Source organism: Polypterus senegalus, chromosome 3 (genome assembly GCF_016835505.1).
Source record: "Polypterus senegalus isolate Bchr_013 chromosome 3, ASM1683550v1, whole genome shotgun sequence".
Taxonomy (NCBI): domain Eukaryota; kingdom Metazoa; phylum Chordata; class Cladistia; order Polypteriformes; family Polypteridae; genus Polypterus; species Polypterus senegalus.
Genome location: NC_053156.1, coordinates 161,516,195 through 161,531,418, shown reverse-complemented (window position 1 = coordinate 161,531,418; position 15,224 = coordinate 161,516,195). Strand labels below are relative to the sequence as shown.

Below are 15,224 nucleotides of genomic sequence, written 5' to 3'. Positions count from 1 at the left end.
ATGGGCTGGCAAGATGTGTTGCTACATCCCAGTATATATAGTCATCTGGAAAAGTAAGCACATGCTATTTCATTTCACCTAATTTTAGAACCGGGGGAAGATGATTTATTTGTTCTGACCTTTTATAAGTAAAAAGAAAAAAATGAGAAGGTGTACATACTACATACTTTCTTACTGGACTATATTTATTTGAGATTTACTGCTTTTTGGAGATCCCTTCTCACTCCTGGCTGCCTAATTCTTTCCATTTCATTATGGTGTACAGGCAAGAAGCATTCAGCATGACTGTATTACCACAGCATTTTTTCACCACATACACCATTGGCAATTGACATCAAGCACTATTGTTATTGCAGTTGTTGGTGTTCTGTGGTTACATGGTGCCAGATACCATAAATGTCTGCCAGCTTATCCCCTCCTTAGGTACCTGGTATTCTTCCGCGTTCCAATGTATTAATAAAGTGTACCAGATACCACAATACTTTGGGTACCCCTTCCACCTTGAGCTGTGCTGGAGTAGACCGCTGTTTTCTCTTCACTCCATTACTGCTCAAGGGTGAAGAGTATCCTGAACAATGTCGTCGTAAAGCTGGAGCCCATTCCATCCCAGCAGGAAAAAATCCCAGGACATGTTGCTACTCCATTTTTCAATTATTCCATCTAGTTATTGGCACGAGGTACCAGGACTGTTAAAATGCTTTTTATTTTCAAACCTGGTTTGTTTTATGTGCAATTCACATGCCATTAGGTTTTAGAAGAGACCATTACAGGTAAAATAGTAAAAGCTGGCCTTGGCTGTGTAATAGAAAATAGTGCTGAAAATTTTATAGTTAACTTAAAAAGGGGAACTATGGATGATTTGTGAATGTGAAACTTGATAAGAAATGTAAGCTGGTGCATGTAAAGCTGCCCACTTTTATATGTATATCATGTGCATGTTAGTAGGAAAATGTCACCAAAGCACAGTCGTGATTCATCTGTTTGTTATAGCCACAGATGCCACTCTTTGCTTGTCAAATAAACTGCAAATTACTTTGCATGCATGCAAAAAAAAATCTCTAATTTTGATGTGCTTTACTAAATAAAAGTGTGGAGAAAAGTTAGCTAAAGCAAGCAGCAATTTGAAACTGTCAGCCTCTCAGCTGAGAAGTGCGACAGAAGCGTGATATGAAACAGGATGTTCCAGCAGAAGGCACTAATCAATTTTCTGTGTCAGTGGTTAAAACCATATATATTCACAAAGCTGTAATAGAGCCGCTGCAGTTGCACTTTGTTTTGCTTTGCCTCCTACTGTGCTTCTTGCTTAAATCTTTGTGTTGTTCATCCTGTAGGTTTCCTTGAGACCCAAGTCAAGGAAGAAGGGACAAGGTAAGATGTTTCTGCTTTGCTGTTTGCTCTCTTGCTGTCTTCTCTTGTACATTTAAACTGGGCTTTTGATAGAAAGCCAAGCTGTTGCTTTTAAATATCTTGGTAATGTGCTGTCACAAAGAATGCCGTACTGTCTTATGTTTTCAAATATGAAATGGCTTGTTTCTTTCAATATTTTTTTTGTTCAACTCCTTTTGATGGTGCTGAATATGTTGTGTAATTTCAGTTGTGAATAATGGACAAAAAATTATTTATTTATTTTTTTTTTTAAAAATAAATGTTACTAAGAAAAGTTATGGTAGTACACTGCATACTGGGCACCCAAGTTTGGAGAAACAGGGGTATGTAAATGCTGCTTGATACTTGAGGACTGGCTTACTTATGAGCAGGGACTATTAAAAATGGAGGAGGGGGGGGGTCACCTGTACCATGGTGCAGAATGTAGTCCACAACAGAACAGCCATAGGACAAAGCCGTAGATATGCTAAGGGTTGTTTCTATAGAAATAACACATTGCATATACTGTTTAACAGAAAATATCCTCCTCAAAAATGACTAAAAAGAATGATGGTCTTTGCATTGTAAATGCAAGCAACAGACAAAGACTTGAAATTTTAAAAGAGAGAAATTTCCTTAAAAAGGGCTGCTGTATCTGCAGTCCAAACAATAACGTATACCTAAGATACATTTGTGATTTGCATTTCACATATTTGAGGTGCCATAGTTTAGGAGTTCTAGTTCACAGCTCCACAAGACGGGCTTGAAGTACTAGTGTACACCCAGTCTCAGTTTCTGTGTGGCTTTACTCGGAGTACCCTGGTTTCCCTGCACATCCCAAATTATAACTCTAGAGACTCCATTAATCCACTATGGGTGTTTGTGCCCAGTGATGGCTGGCATCATACCCAGGGTTCAGTCCTGTCTTGGGTATGATGCTGCTGAGACTGGCTCGGACCAATCGCCTTCCCAGTACAATCTGGAAACTGGAATAAGCAGGATCGGTGATTGGATGGTTTTTCAGTTTCTCGACTCCACTATAAACAATGGCATCTAAAGTCCAGTGTATTCAATAACTAGATCTCTTAGACTTCGTGATTCATCCGGATACCCCTGTGCTGACTGATTTTCAAATTGTTCTGACTTGTACAGCCAGCTGAAAGTTTCATGCCCTTGATCAAAAATCTGTGTACGATGGGTAAGCATTCATTTAGTTTGGTGATTATGTCTGTAAGGAACACACTCTGTCATGTCTCCTCATGATACACTGTTTCAATCGAGGCTAACGGCCTAACAGTTTCATCTTGCGTCATAGAACTTTTTTACTTTTAACGTGCTAAAATGAAGTCTACTACATTGCAGGTTGTTTTTGTTTTAATTGCTTCACTCATTTCTACTTTAGAGTTCTCTGTACTTGATGCTAGACTCCTAGTGTCTGTTCCTATTCTAAATCTTTTTTTACTATTAACTATAATTAATGAGTATGTCAGTTTGGCGTCATGCTGTGACACGGACTACTCTTTTAAGCACATTCTGATAATTATGCTGTCTAAAATAATGACTCGTTATGCAAAAGAAATGCAGAATAAAATAAGTTTGGAGTATTTTAATACAATTGGATCTATTTTTAAGTAACATTTATTTTTGCTCAATTTTTCATTTGTTTAGTTGTGTGATAAGAGTGCTTGACAAAAATCTCCCTCCCAAAATAGCTGACTTTTATTGGTAAACATCCTGAAAAGCCTTTAAAATGTACAATATAACAATGCATAATTGTTTAGAAATGCATTTGAGCTTCTGGCTTCACAAACAGGGTGGCAGCTTAGCATGAGTAGTTCAGAACACTAATTTGAAATACTAGGGCTGTACACTGAAATCATTCTATCGCTTGCACTGTACATTTATGAAAAACAGAAATACATGTTAACCGATTTGGGAATGAATGTCTTCTTCATTGGTTCCTAGTGAACGGCTGGATGAGGGTGACCTCGGAGCCAGTATGCTGCTGTGGAAGCCACCGAGTACTGGATTTCTTTCATAATGCGTTACCACCACTGTCAGTCGAGTGTGATTTGTTCTTAGCTTCACTGATAATTGATTCTGCAATTTTTGAGGTTCGATTTGTTTGATCCAGGTATTTCAGTGCTGCCACCATAGCAGCCTGCGTGGAAGCCAGCTATTAGCCATTGTGCATATATGTCTGAACCATTGCAGGCTGTGTGCTATATAAAATAGAAGTTCAGGCCTTAAGGAGGTGCAGTTGACCTGTCCCAAGGACAGTATGGTGTTGTGGTTAGTACTTATGTCTTGTAGTTCTGACGTTCTAGCCTGGTCATTTTAGTGTTTGTCCTTTTGTTCTTGAAGGTTATCTTGCCCATGTCTGTGTGGGGATATTTCAGTTTTCCTCCTACACCTTAATGATTAGGTTAGGTTAACTGGCCTGTTAGGATTGATCGTTGTTTGGGAGTATGCTCTGTGATGGACTGGTATTTCACTTACAATGCCGGCCATGCACCAATGCCACTAGGATCTCCTGGCGCTTAATCGGGTTAGCATTGGTGTATCATATCTTGCTGGTAGTTTCTTTTTGGGGAAGAAGCCTTTGTAAAAGGGATTGCAGTGGGAGCTGCAATCTAAAATTACGATGGCCAGACTCAACATGTGGCTTTGTGGCATTGTTGTAGGTAGCGTCACTTTGTCTTTATATTCTCTAGATGATGCTTACCATTTTAAATTATCAATTATGTTTGCTTCGAAAATAAACTCTTAATGATGATAGTGTTTTCATTCATACAATTGCAAAATTTGTATGGGAATAAGTTGCATAGCAACCCTGTTCATTTCCTCTGGGTTCATAAATGCAAACAATTCCATATCATATAAGTAAAGTGAGTCATAGGAAAATAAGCTGGGTATATAAAGAGTTGTGGCACATGGTGGCTGCTGAGGTTATGTACAGTGGGGGTGTTGCACCACAGTGCTTACGATTGTGTATGTGTGTGTGTATGCAGTTACTAGGCAAATGCAGAAGTGCTGTTAGCAGAATGTAAAATTATGACTTGGGACAAAAATAAGCACACTCTCTTTGTGACTACATAGTGCAAATGAGGCATATCCAAAATATGCCTTTTGCTTTGGTGTAATCATAATTTATCTGTTCTTATTATTTCACTCATCTAATTCCATTTCCCATGCTTTTCTATCAAGGTGGGTACCATACAGTCAGTCAGTTATTGGCATTTTCAACCTCTTGGGCAAAAAAAGCTTCTTTTTAGAGTTTGATTGAAAGCAAGTATTCAACAGCAGATGCTCTGGATTTACAGTAACTCCTGTCCTAGAACTTTCAAGTGTGCTGTGTTCCGATATTATTCAAACACGTAAGAGTCTGGAGTGCTCTGCCCCCTCCAAACTTTAGTCCTAATCATTAAAAAACACAATGGGAGTAAAAAAACATGAAAAGTGGTACAAATCTTAAATTTGAATCTACTCTATCCTAACAATTACTGCATGACACTTAATTAAATGTTTTATCTCTGTAGACATAAAAATGGTTAATATGTTCTAAATTCATATAAATGTTAAAGCTAGTAAGATCATTGGTAACACTTTAGGGAAACCAAAAATATCTGCAATGTGACCTACTAACCCACCTGGGACCACTCCTATGTGAAGTTTTGTTAACTGAGACCACTTTCATTCATTTCTTCATATTATGTATTTACTATGAGACCTGTGAATCCTTCATATTAACAAGTCATTTTACCATCATGTCAATATGTCGCACTGCACTGACATAAATTACCACTTTACTGATGTTGTGTTTTGTGTTACGGAGACCAGAAGAAGCCTTTGTTAAAGTCTTACTACAAAAGAGTAAATGAGTAATAGATGCATTTTTACAGTACCTAAACTAATGCGTCACCAAACCATTTGTCACTAACATTACAGTCTGTGTGTTATGCAATGTAAGTTGCTAAGAACAATTTAAAATATGTATACCAAATGCTTCACATCCTTTCTAATCCATAACCTTTTAAAACTGGAAAATTATTTCCAGAGGGCAATACCTTTTTAATTCAAGAAAGCACTTTGATATGCTTATCCTTAAAGCTGATATATAAATGTGTAAGGTAGGCCACCTTACACTATATTTAGAAGACCACTGTGTTGATTTTATATAGTTGTGCTTGAAAGTTTGTGAACCCTTTAGAATTTTCTATATTTCTGCATAAATATGCCCTAAAACATCATATTTTCACTCAAGTCCTAAAAGTAGATAAAGAGAATCCAATTAAACAAATGAGACAAAAATATTATACTTGGTCATTTATTTATTGAGGAAAATGATTGAATATTACATATTTGTGAGTGGCAAAAGTATGTGAACCTCTAGGATTAGCAGTTAGTTTGAAGGTAAAATTCGAGTCAGGTGTTTTCAATCAATGGGATGACAATCAGGTGTGAGTGGGCACCCTATGTTATTTAAAGAACAGGGATCTATCAAAGTCTGCTCTTCACAACACATGTTTGTGGAAGTGTATCATGGCACGAACAAAGGAGATTTCTGAGGACCGAGAGAGTTGTTGATGCTCATCAGGCTGGAAAAGGTTACAAAACCATCTCTAAAGAGTTTGGACTCCACCAATCCACAGTCAGACAGATTGTGTACAAATGGAGGAAATTCAAGACCATTGTTACCCTCCCCAGGAGTGGTCGACCAACAAAGATCACTCCAAGAGCAAGGTGTGTAATAGTCAGAGAGGTCACAAAGGACCCCAGGGTAACTTCTAAGCAACTGAAGGCCTCTCTCACATTGGCTAATGTTCATGTTCGTGAGTCCACAGTCAGGAGAACACTGAACAACAATGGTGTGCATGGCAGGGTTGCAAGGAGAAAGCCAGTGCTCTCCAAAAAAAAAAATTGCTGCTCGTCTGCAGTTTGCTAAAGATCACGTGGACAAACCAGAAGGCTATTGGAAGAATGTTCTGTGGACGGATGAGACCAAAATGGAACTTTTTGGTTTAAATAAAAAGTGTTGTTTGGAGAAAGGAAAACGCTGCATTCCAGCATAAGAACCTTATCCCATCTGTTAAACGTGGTGGTGGTGGTAGTATCATGGTTTGGGCCTGTTTTGGTGCATCTGGGCCAGGACGGCTTGCCTTCATTGATGGAACAATGAATTCTGAATTTTATCGGAGAATTCTAAAGGAAAATGTCAGGACATCTGTTCATGAACTGAATCTCAAGAGAAGGTGGGTCATGCAGCAAGACAACGACCCTAAGCACACAAGTCGTTCTACCAAAGAATGGTTAAAGAAGAATAAAGTTAATGTTTTGGAATGGCCAAGTCAAAGTCCTCACCTTAATCCAATCGGAATGTTGTGGAATGACCTGAAGCAAGCAGTTAACGTGAGGAAACCCACCAACATCCCAGAGTTGAAGCTGTTCTGTACGGAGGAATGGGCTAAAATTCCTCCAAGCCGGTGTGCAGGAATGATCAAAAGTTACAGGAAACGTTTAGTTGCAGTTATTGCTGCAAAAGGGGGGGGGTCACACCAGATACTGAAAGCAAAGGTTCACATACTTTTGCCACTCCCAAATAAGTAATATTCGATCATTTTTCTCAATAAATAAATGACCAAGTATAATTTGTCTCATTTGTTTAACTGGTTTCTCTTTATCTACTTTTAGGACTTGAGTGAAAATCTGATGATGATTCAGATGATATTTATGCCGAAATATAGAAAATTCTAAAGGGTTCACAAACTTCCAAGCAGAACTGTACATTGAGGAGTCTTTTTAAAAAAAGCATCTGAAAGCTGAACAACTTGTATTCTAGAAAGTCGGTAGGGAAAATCAGCAAGTCATATTGGGAACTTCCCTTAAAGGCACTCCTTAAAATGCTGGAGAGTCAATGCAATTGGGTGGTTTATTACGGAGAAAATGCATTTAATATCGATGGTGTATGGTAGTTTGCAGAGGCTTTTCTAGTAGGTTAAAAAAAAAATTAGTGTAAGCCCCCCTAATTCAGGGTATTCATAAGAAAATTACTTCATGAGGTAGAAGTACATAATAACAAACAAGAATAGTTGCATGAAATATTAAATTGTGTGATTGAATTTAAATGTTTAAAGTCTAATTATTCTTGGTTATAATAAAAATAGAAATAGAGTTCCATAGAGGGTTAGATACCTAATAAAATATCAAAAGTCAAAATTAACATATTTGTAATCCCTGACCTTACCCTTCTTTTTTTCTTGAAGTGGCTCTTACAGGACTAGGACACTGGCAAAGAAGCAAATATCAGAATTGGTGATCAGAAACATTGAAATAGCATAAAATGACACTCCCAATTTCCCCTGGGGTCAAATAAAGTTCTTTAATAAAATATATAACCAATCCCCATTTCTTTTTTGATGAGGAGTAACATTTAACCATAGTTGTCCATTAGGTGCTGAACCCCTGGGGTTCACTGAAAGGCACACACACAAGTTCATGTCCTGATCATGTTTGCTGGTTTGAACTTTGTCATTAGGGGTGTAATTTCCTTCACAAAGTGTAATCCAAAACTGGATTAAAAATTTGTTTTTTCGAGTCGAGAGGGCCAAAAATTGGGGGGTATGGACCAAAAAAAGCTTGATCTCTTACATAACCAGACATCAAGATGAGTGTCAGGAGGAGTCGGCCAAAAAATGATTTCAAAGCATGTGTGTTAATATAATCCTTCAAGATTCAATGCTAAATTTCATCTTGAATAATTTCTAAATATACCCCGATTTATTTTTTTTTTTTCTCCCCCAAACACACACACACAGTGGTTTCAATATTTTCCAATTCTTTTTCTTACTATTAAACTACTGGGATAATATTAAGTTGTATTTTCTGCCTTCATCTCTTCTTCAATTGAAGGAAAACTAACCCTTTGTAATTTTCATTTCAAGCATGTTATCAGGAAGTGATACACTGGTCAGATGTAAGTAAGTAAGTAAAAATATATTTATAGAGCACCTATCGCAGACAAAAGTCACAAGGCACTGAACAATAAAACATAGAATAAAATGAAATATCAAAAATATAAAGAACATAGAACAGAATAAAATTAATCTCAAAAAACAAAATACAAAACAAGGCTAGCAAATATGCCTGCCTGAACAGATGGGTCTTAAGTTGACACTTAAACAGTTCAGTAGATTCTGTCTAATCTCCACATGAACTTCTCTGCTTATGCTCCTGTGTTGAAGACTACCAGTAAAATCTGCTGTATTTCCAGACACTTTTTTAAAGCAAAACTTGTATCACTTTGAAAACTAATTTGGAGGAAAAATGCACATTATAAGAAATCCTAGAAACCGTTGGAAATCAAGCTGGGGTATTAAGATAGGCCTTAAGTTTAATGATCGTGTATGCCACCAACTTTTAAAGTGTGGTTCCAATAACCAGCAAGGTGTTAAAAGAAATGGGCTCTTGCAGAATTGCTAAATTTATCAAGTTGTAAATAGACCAAAGCCTTAATATTCTACAGAAACAATTTTATGCACCTTTTAGAAGTGGTAGATTTAAAAGTCTTCCTTAATATGCACATTTTGGTGTTTTCTATTAAACAAATTGCTGAACAATATTCCAGAGCAGTATCTCTGGGAGAAAGGGATTGTTAGAGCAGGCATCATAGATGCTGGATGCTGTCTGTGTATTTTACATATTCTCTTCATGTCTGTGTTGACTTTCCTTTCATGCTTCTGAAGATGTGTGTGTGTGTGTGTGTGTGTGTGTGTGTGTGTGTGTGTGTGGCTGGTTTATTGCCAATTCCACATTGGACAGGAGTGTGCATGTGCGTCCAAGCCAGCCCTGCTATGGACTGGTGCAGGGATGACCCTTGTTTGGCTGCCAGTGCTGCCAGAATATTAGGGGATTGATATGCTGGGGTGTGATTTGTTGAAGTGTGACACCAGTTAACTGCTACTGCATCAGATGGAATTAAGTTTGTAATACAACACAAGGAGGAACATCAACACTACAACTATCTATATATTACTATATGTAATGGGGTGGCTTAATCTTGTTGTTGGAAGGCCATGGTAGTTGCTGATTTTCACTCTAACTAGTTTAATTAAAAGTCAATAACTGTGGCTAATGGAGTATACTATCGTCTCTTAAGTGTAGTAAAATGTTAAGGGACAAAAGCAGCAGTTAAGGGCTTCTGAAGTGAACGAATTGTTTAGAAATATAGCATTTTTTTCTCTATTAACCAGCTAACAACAATGTGATATGGGAAACAAACCCAGCTGTGTGCTGTACTGTCGGTTACTATAATAAAACATTTAGGATGTGCGAGTCTGCTCCTTTAAAATGATGATGCCCTTAAAAGGAAAAAAGTAATTTTCAAAAAGCCCGAAATGAAAGAATGAGAATCCCAAGAACCTGTTGAATTAAATGAACAGTTAATTATTAAGAAACTGGTCAAAGCAAAAATGTGTCGTCCAATGGGTGTATTGGACACACTTGCTGCAAACACACACAGAGGAAATATGAGCATCTCCAAAATGTTTAGAAATAAACCCAAACTGCCCATCCAGGTTTTAAATTTCTTATCCCCCTTTTTTTTTTTTTTTTTTTTGTGTGTGTGGTGGTGGTTCAGTTGACTCCTTTGTTTGACTAATGTACATCTTACTCCAGTTGCCTCCCTATTCATCTTCATTTTCATTCTGGCTTGTAGCACTTTGCAATGTGCATGCACTTTACAGAAGTGTCCTGGAACTAAAATTAAGAATTGCACCCTAATCTCATTTTAATATTCTGACGCACTACAACAAAGTGCTGACTCAGGCTTTTAGATCTTAGGAAATCTTTTCTGTTTTGGGCAACCAAAGTGCATATTCTAAAGCGTAAGTGACTGTATTAGGCACAGCATGTGTGAAAATTCAATAGTTCCACACCTAAGGTTTGTTTATTTATTTATTTATCTTTCTCTTTCTGCCCATAGATGATACAGACACAATGAGCCGACGAAGGATTTCGTGTAAAGAATTGGGACAGCCTGACTGCCAGGGCTGGCTATACAAGAAGAAGGATAGCAAGGGTTTCATTGGAATAAAATGGAAAAAATTCTGGTTTATGCTCAAGAGAACCTCTCTTTACTGGTATACAAATCAGATGGTGAGTGGATTATATAGTTTGATGGTAAACTTTGTTAGATGTTCTCTTTTGACTTGCCTTAAATTGGGGTTTTCAGGTTGGTGATGAGCAAACTGTGGTACTTTGGGGAATTTATAACATTTTAAACAAGGGTTGTGGAGGCTATGACCCAAAGAAAACATTGAAATTCCTGATGTGTGCCCACTGAAAATATGGCTTTTTTTTGTTTTCCATAAAATGGGGGTTGGGAGCATCCGCTAATATCACATTGTTGCACATGACAAACCACTTGGATAGGGACCCGAGTACAGCAGGTGACACCTTGGCGCCACACTAGAACAGTGTGAAGTGTGTTGTGTGTTTTTTTTTTAATATTTATATATAAAATTATATATATATAGTGGCTAGAGTGCCAATCCTGCCACCAACTTCCAAGTTTTCCCTGTACGTTGGAGGACCTTGCTGGATGCAGATTTACATCATTCCCAGGATGGAGCAATTGCAGGTTAAGGGCTCTGCTCGAGGGCTCCAATGGAGTAGAGTCCCTTCTGGTGCTTACGGGATTCAAACTGGCAACCCTACGATTGGCGGCACAGATCCCTAGCCTTGAACCCACCACTCCAGGGAAAGGAGACGAACCTAGTTGTATTTCTGATGAAATATAGTCCAAGTCTAATTCCACTTTTTTATATCCCAAATGTTTTAGGTCAAATTCTTCTTTTTAAAATACTGACAGGATTAAACCTTCTGTATGAGAGAAGGTGGATACTTTTATGGGCAGTAAAACAGTACTAATGCAATGGTCACCATTTCCCAAATCCATGCAAGAAAGTCATAATTATGTATCGAATTGCCCTGTGTTTTTTTTGTTTTTTTTTAAATTAAATTAAATTCAGTGATGACTGATGTAACGAATTAGCCACTGCTGCATTTTTCTGTATTTGACCAGATGGTTGAAATTTCCAGCTGTACACTACTAGTGTTCACCACAGTGGGTGTCGAAGCCAGTCTGATAGTGGTGCCATTGGAAAGTGTCCGTCTGGTGTGTGTGTGTGTGTGTGTGTGAGATGATGGTCATCTGCTGCTTTCATACCCCTTACCCACAATGTGAAGATCTGCGACTGTGCTACTTTTTGAACTACTTGAATATGTGCAGTTTTGGAAAATGCATCGTGAATCAAATGATGCTCAGGTAGCAGAATTGTAAATCCTGTAAGATTAACTAGATTTCTATACCATTTTTTCCTAACTGTACAAGGCTGTATTCCAGCTGCACTTTTTTGCATATTCCACTATCTCAAGGTTATAATTAACCAAAGCTCCTTCTGCCCTGCACGCTCTAGACTGTTTTAGCATTACCATATGTTTCCTACCTCAATGAATTTGTAACATGCTTGTCATCCAACATATCCATGCAAAACCCTGTGACAACACTAGTAGTGATGTGTGAACCCCATGCTTTATAAAATTGGACAACTCCTGTACTAAGCATTGGCCTGGTTTTTGTTTCGGCCTCCTTATGAATTGTGCTTGGCTTACTACAGCTGCAAAAATGCAGCTGCTGGCTCAATAGTTACCAGTTTTGATGGCAGAACTATAAATATTTAACTGAGGTATTGTAAATACGGAGCTGTTAGGTTTTTTTTTTTGTTCCCTGCTTCTCCTTCCTGTAGATGCTTCCCTTTTTTTGCTGCCATATTTGAACCTCTAATGCTTTTAAACTTGGACCACATAAAAGTGTTAATTCTGACTTAAAGAACGCTTTTGTGAGATCAGTCTAGACAAAATTGTTTCAGGAAAAGCAAATGAAAGACCAGAATGGTGTGGCTTTACGTCTGTCACTGGACCTGAAACCACATGGTTGCAGATTCAGTCTTTGCTTGTGTTTTGTTGTGTGTGTCCAAAGCATGTGCTGCTTCTGTCAAAATATAAATAGGACTATAGCCTGTATTTGTAAAAGCAGCTTCTAATAGTATTCATTATAGAATATTTATATAGAAGGGTAGGGTACATCATTTATTTCTATGGTACATTTACATACAAATAATGTAGCTCAAAGTGCTTTACAAGATGTCAAAGAAAAAAATGTAAAAATTGGGTAAGAATAATTTAATAAGTAACAAAAAATAACAAAATCCATACAAGCTTCTATAACATTGATATGTAATTAGTAGAAAAGTATATCCCACATCATATTGTACTCCTCTCTACAGACTTACAATAAGATCAGATGGCTTGGAGGAAAGAAAAAAACAAAATATCCAGTTAAGCTGGAGAAAGAGAAAAACAATCTTAAGGGGTTCTAAGGCTAAAAGGCTGCTTTATTTGACCCTGCTTTGCATTCAGTGCTGCCATGGTAGATGCCGACTTCCAATGAATTCTGTAAATTTGGGGAAAGGGGCTTGTTTCACTAATCCGGAGACTGGAAGTGGCAAAAAAATGAAATGCTTGTCAGGATGTTTAATTGTATAATCGCACTGAGCTAAAATTAATTTTATGTATAACCACTAATACTGTATATAGTTCCAGAAATAAGGATGTTCAATTTGATAAATGCATAAGATGACAAAAACTTTGAAGTATGTCACATTTACCCTATTTACAGGCGGACAAAGCAGAAGGATTCATCAACCTCACGGACTTCATGGTGGACCGAGCCACCGAGTGCAAGAAGAAGCAGTGAGCATTGTTTGTCTTTTAATTCCCATTTCAGCTAAAGTGTTTTTTTTTTTTTTTTTTTTTTTTTAACAGTATGTGAATTTAGACTGGAAATTATTATAACACATTGGTTTTCGTCATTCTTTTAGTTATCTACAGTATCAAAATGAAAATCTTGTTTTTTATATATTTTGGAAATATTATTCTCTTAATACTTTGGTCTTGCTCTTTCTGAAAACGTTTCATTAGGATGTTTATACAGTTTATTAATACACCTAAAATATGTATTTTCTGATCACAAATTACAGATTGCAACTGTGAGGCATCCAATGAAATCTAAGATGATTGCAACCCCCCCCATCCAAAAGACTTGCAGATTAGCTTAACCACACACTCTCTCTAGGTTGGATTGGTGAAACTGATGGATTTATAATTGATTATTAGAATCACTTATGACTACATATGTGTATCACCTTGCCAAATACTTTTATTGCCAATATTTTAGTCCCTGTGGAATATATATTTAGCTTAATTTTATTGCTTTAAAATATGTCATGAGTGACACAATTCCATGACCTTGGACTAGATTAAGTACATAAGATGATGTATGGATTGAGTGGTGTGATAGTTCAGAGAGTAATCGCCCTTGCCTAACGGCTCCAAGGACAAGTTTCATAGTCTCTGTCTGTGTGGAGTTTGCCTTTCTCCCGATGTCTGCTTCCTTCTTGCCATCCAAAAAAACATGCAGATTATGTTGAATGGTGTCTCTAAAGAGAGCCAGGATGTGCCCTGTGGTTGACTGGAACTCAAGTCTTAGACTATGGATTTAGTTTGCTACAGGAGAAGGTTGTGAATCACTGAGTTCCAAAACTAAGAGATCAGAAAACCGGTTTGACAAACCAAGTGGTGTTTTTCAGTTTATGCATCACAAGCTTTCCAAAGAAACTCCGTTTTCACCACAGTATACAATCCTGCAGGCTCCGAATGAATCAGACAAATGTGGTCTGTGGTTTTATAAGAGCTGCCAGGAAACCTTGTTCAGGTAGAGGTGAGGACACTGTTGCTTAATTTCTTGCAGCACGTGTGCAGCTATCAATTATAATATAGTGAAGGAAACTAGGGGGCTTTCCATCTGTGATTTTGTGTCAAGCTTGGCATCCGGTTTTTGGTGACGGATAAGCTATGTCATCAAAGAACATAGATATACAATATTTCTATCTGTTGGTATACAAGAATCCTGTAAACATCTAGATGATCACAACTGTTTTAATATGAAAGTTTTTTTTTTTTTTTACTTAAAACAAACATTCATATTGCACATTAAAACGTGTGGAATTAGTCACTGCTGTGGGATTCTTCTGCACCTCTTCATTGTAGAACAGACATCTCGGTGATACGGCAGAACATGCAAACTCTTCACAATTAGCAATTTTAGGTTTAGACATCTTGGGCCAAAATTAATGGCTTTGCTAGCCATCTTATGTAATCTTTCTTTGTCTTCCTCTCTTACTGATCTTGATGTGGCCGTCTCAGTAGTAACCATGTATAATTTGTTTACTACTTTTTAAATTGTATTTCATTACAAATCAACGTGTTTAATTTTCTGAAAATTATATTGCAGTATTTCCCTTCATGCTTAAATTTTGTTACCTTTTAATCTCATGTCAGAAAATCTGTTTGTTGGTAAAACTGTGACTTAGATGTGCATGACTGTGGCCTCTCTTACATCCGTCCCTGGGTCTCCCAGTACAACTCCTGTGCATACTAGACATGAGGACTTTCCTTCACTTATTGTTATTAATATGTGATAATGAACACTCCCTTGTCAAAATCCTCATTGAAATTTTAATAACTCACTTTATTGACATGGCTATTGAGGATGGAAATTTGAGGTATGTAGAAAAGGGCTGGAGCAAAATGCCATGAAAATCCTGAGTAAAGACAAAGTCTTTGAAGACCATTCTATAATGAATAAAGTTGAGGAGTGCCTACTAAAAGACAGACTCGAGGGTGAATTAGTAGGGAGTATGCCAAGAAGAGTAACCCAAACAATGTTGGTGTTTTTTTAT

At 37.3% G+C, this 15,224-nt stretch overlaps 1 protein-coding gene across 2 annotated transcripts in view; it reads left to right on the top strand.

The window, feature by feature from the left end:
• ipcef1 (interaction protein for cytohesin exchange factors 1) overlaps positions 1-15,224 on the top strand; it is a 307,632-nt gene that overhangs the window by 231,643 nt on the left and 60,765 nt on the right. For both annotated transcript variants that reach the window (XM_039748169.1, XM_039748168.1), the window contains exons 17-19: positions 1,332-1,368; positions 10,346-10,518; positions 13,103-13,176. In XM_039748169.1, the coding sequence (XP_039604103.1) occupies positions 1,332-1,368; positions 10,346-10,518; positions 13,103-13,176 (284 nt within the window). The remainder of the gene's footprint in view (positions 1-1,331; positions 1,369-10,345; positions 10,519-13,102; positions 13,177-15,224) is intronic.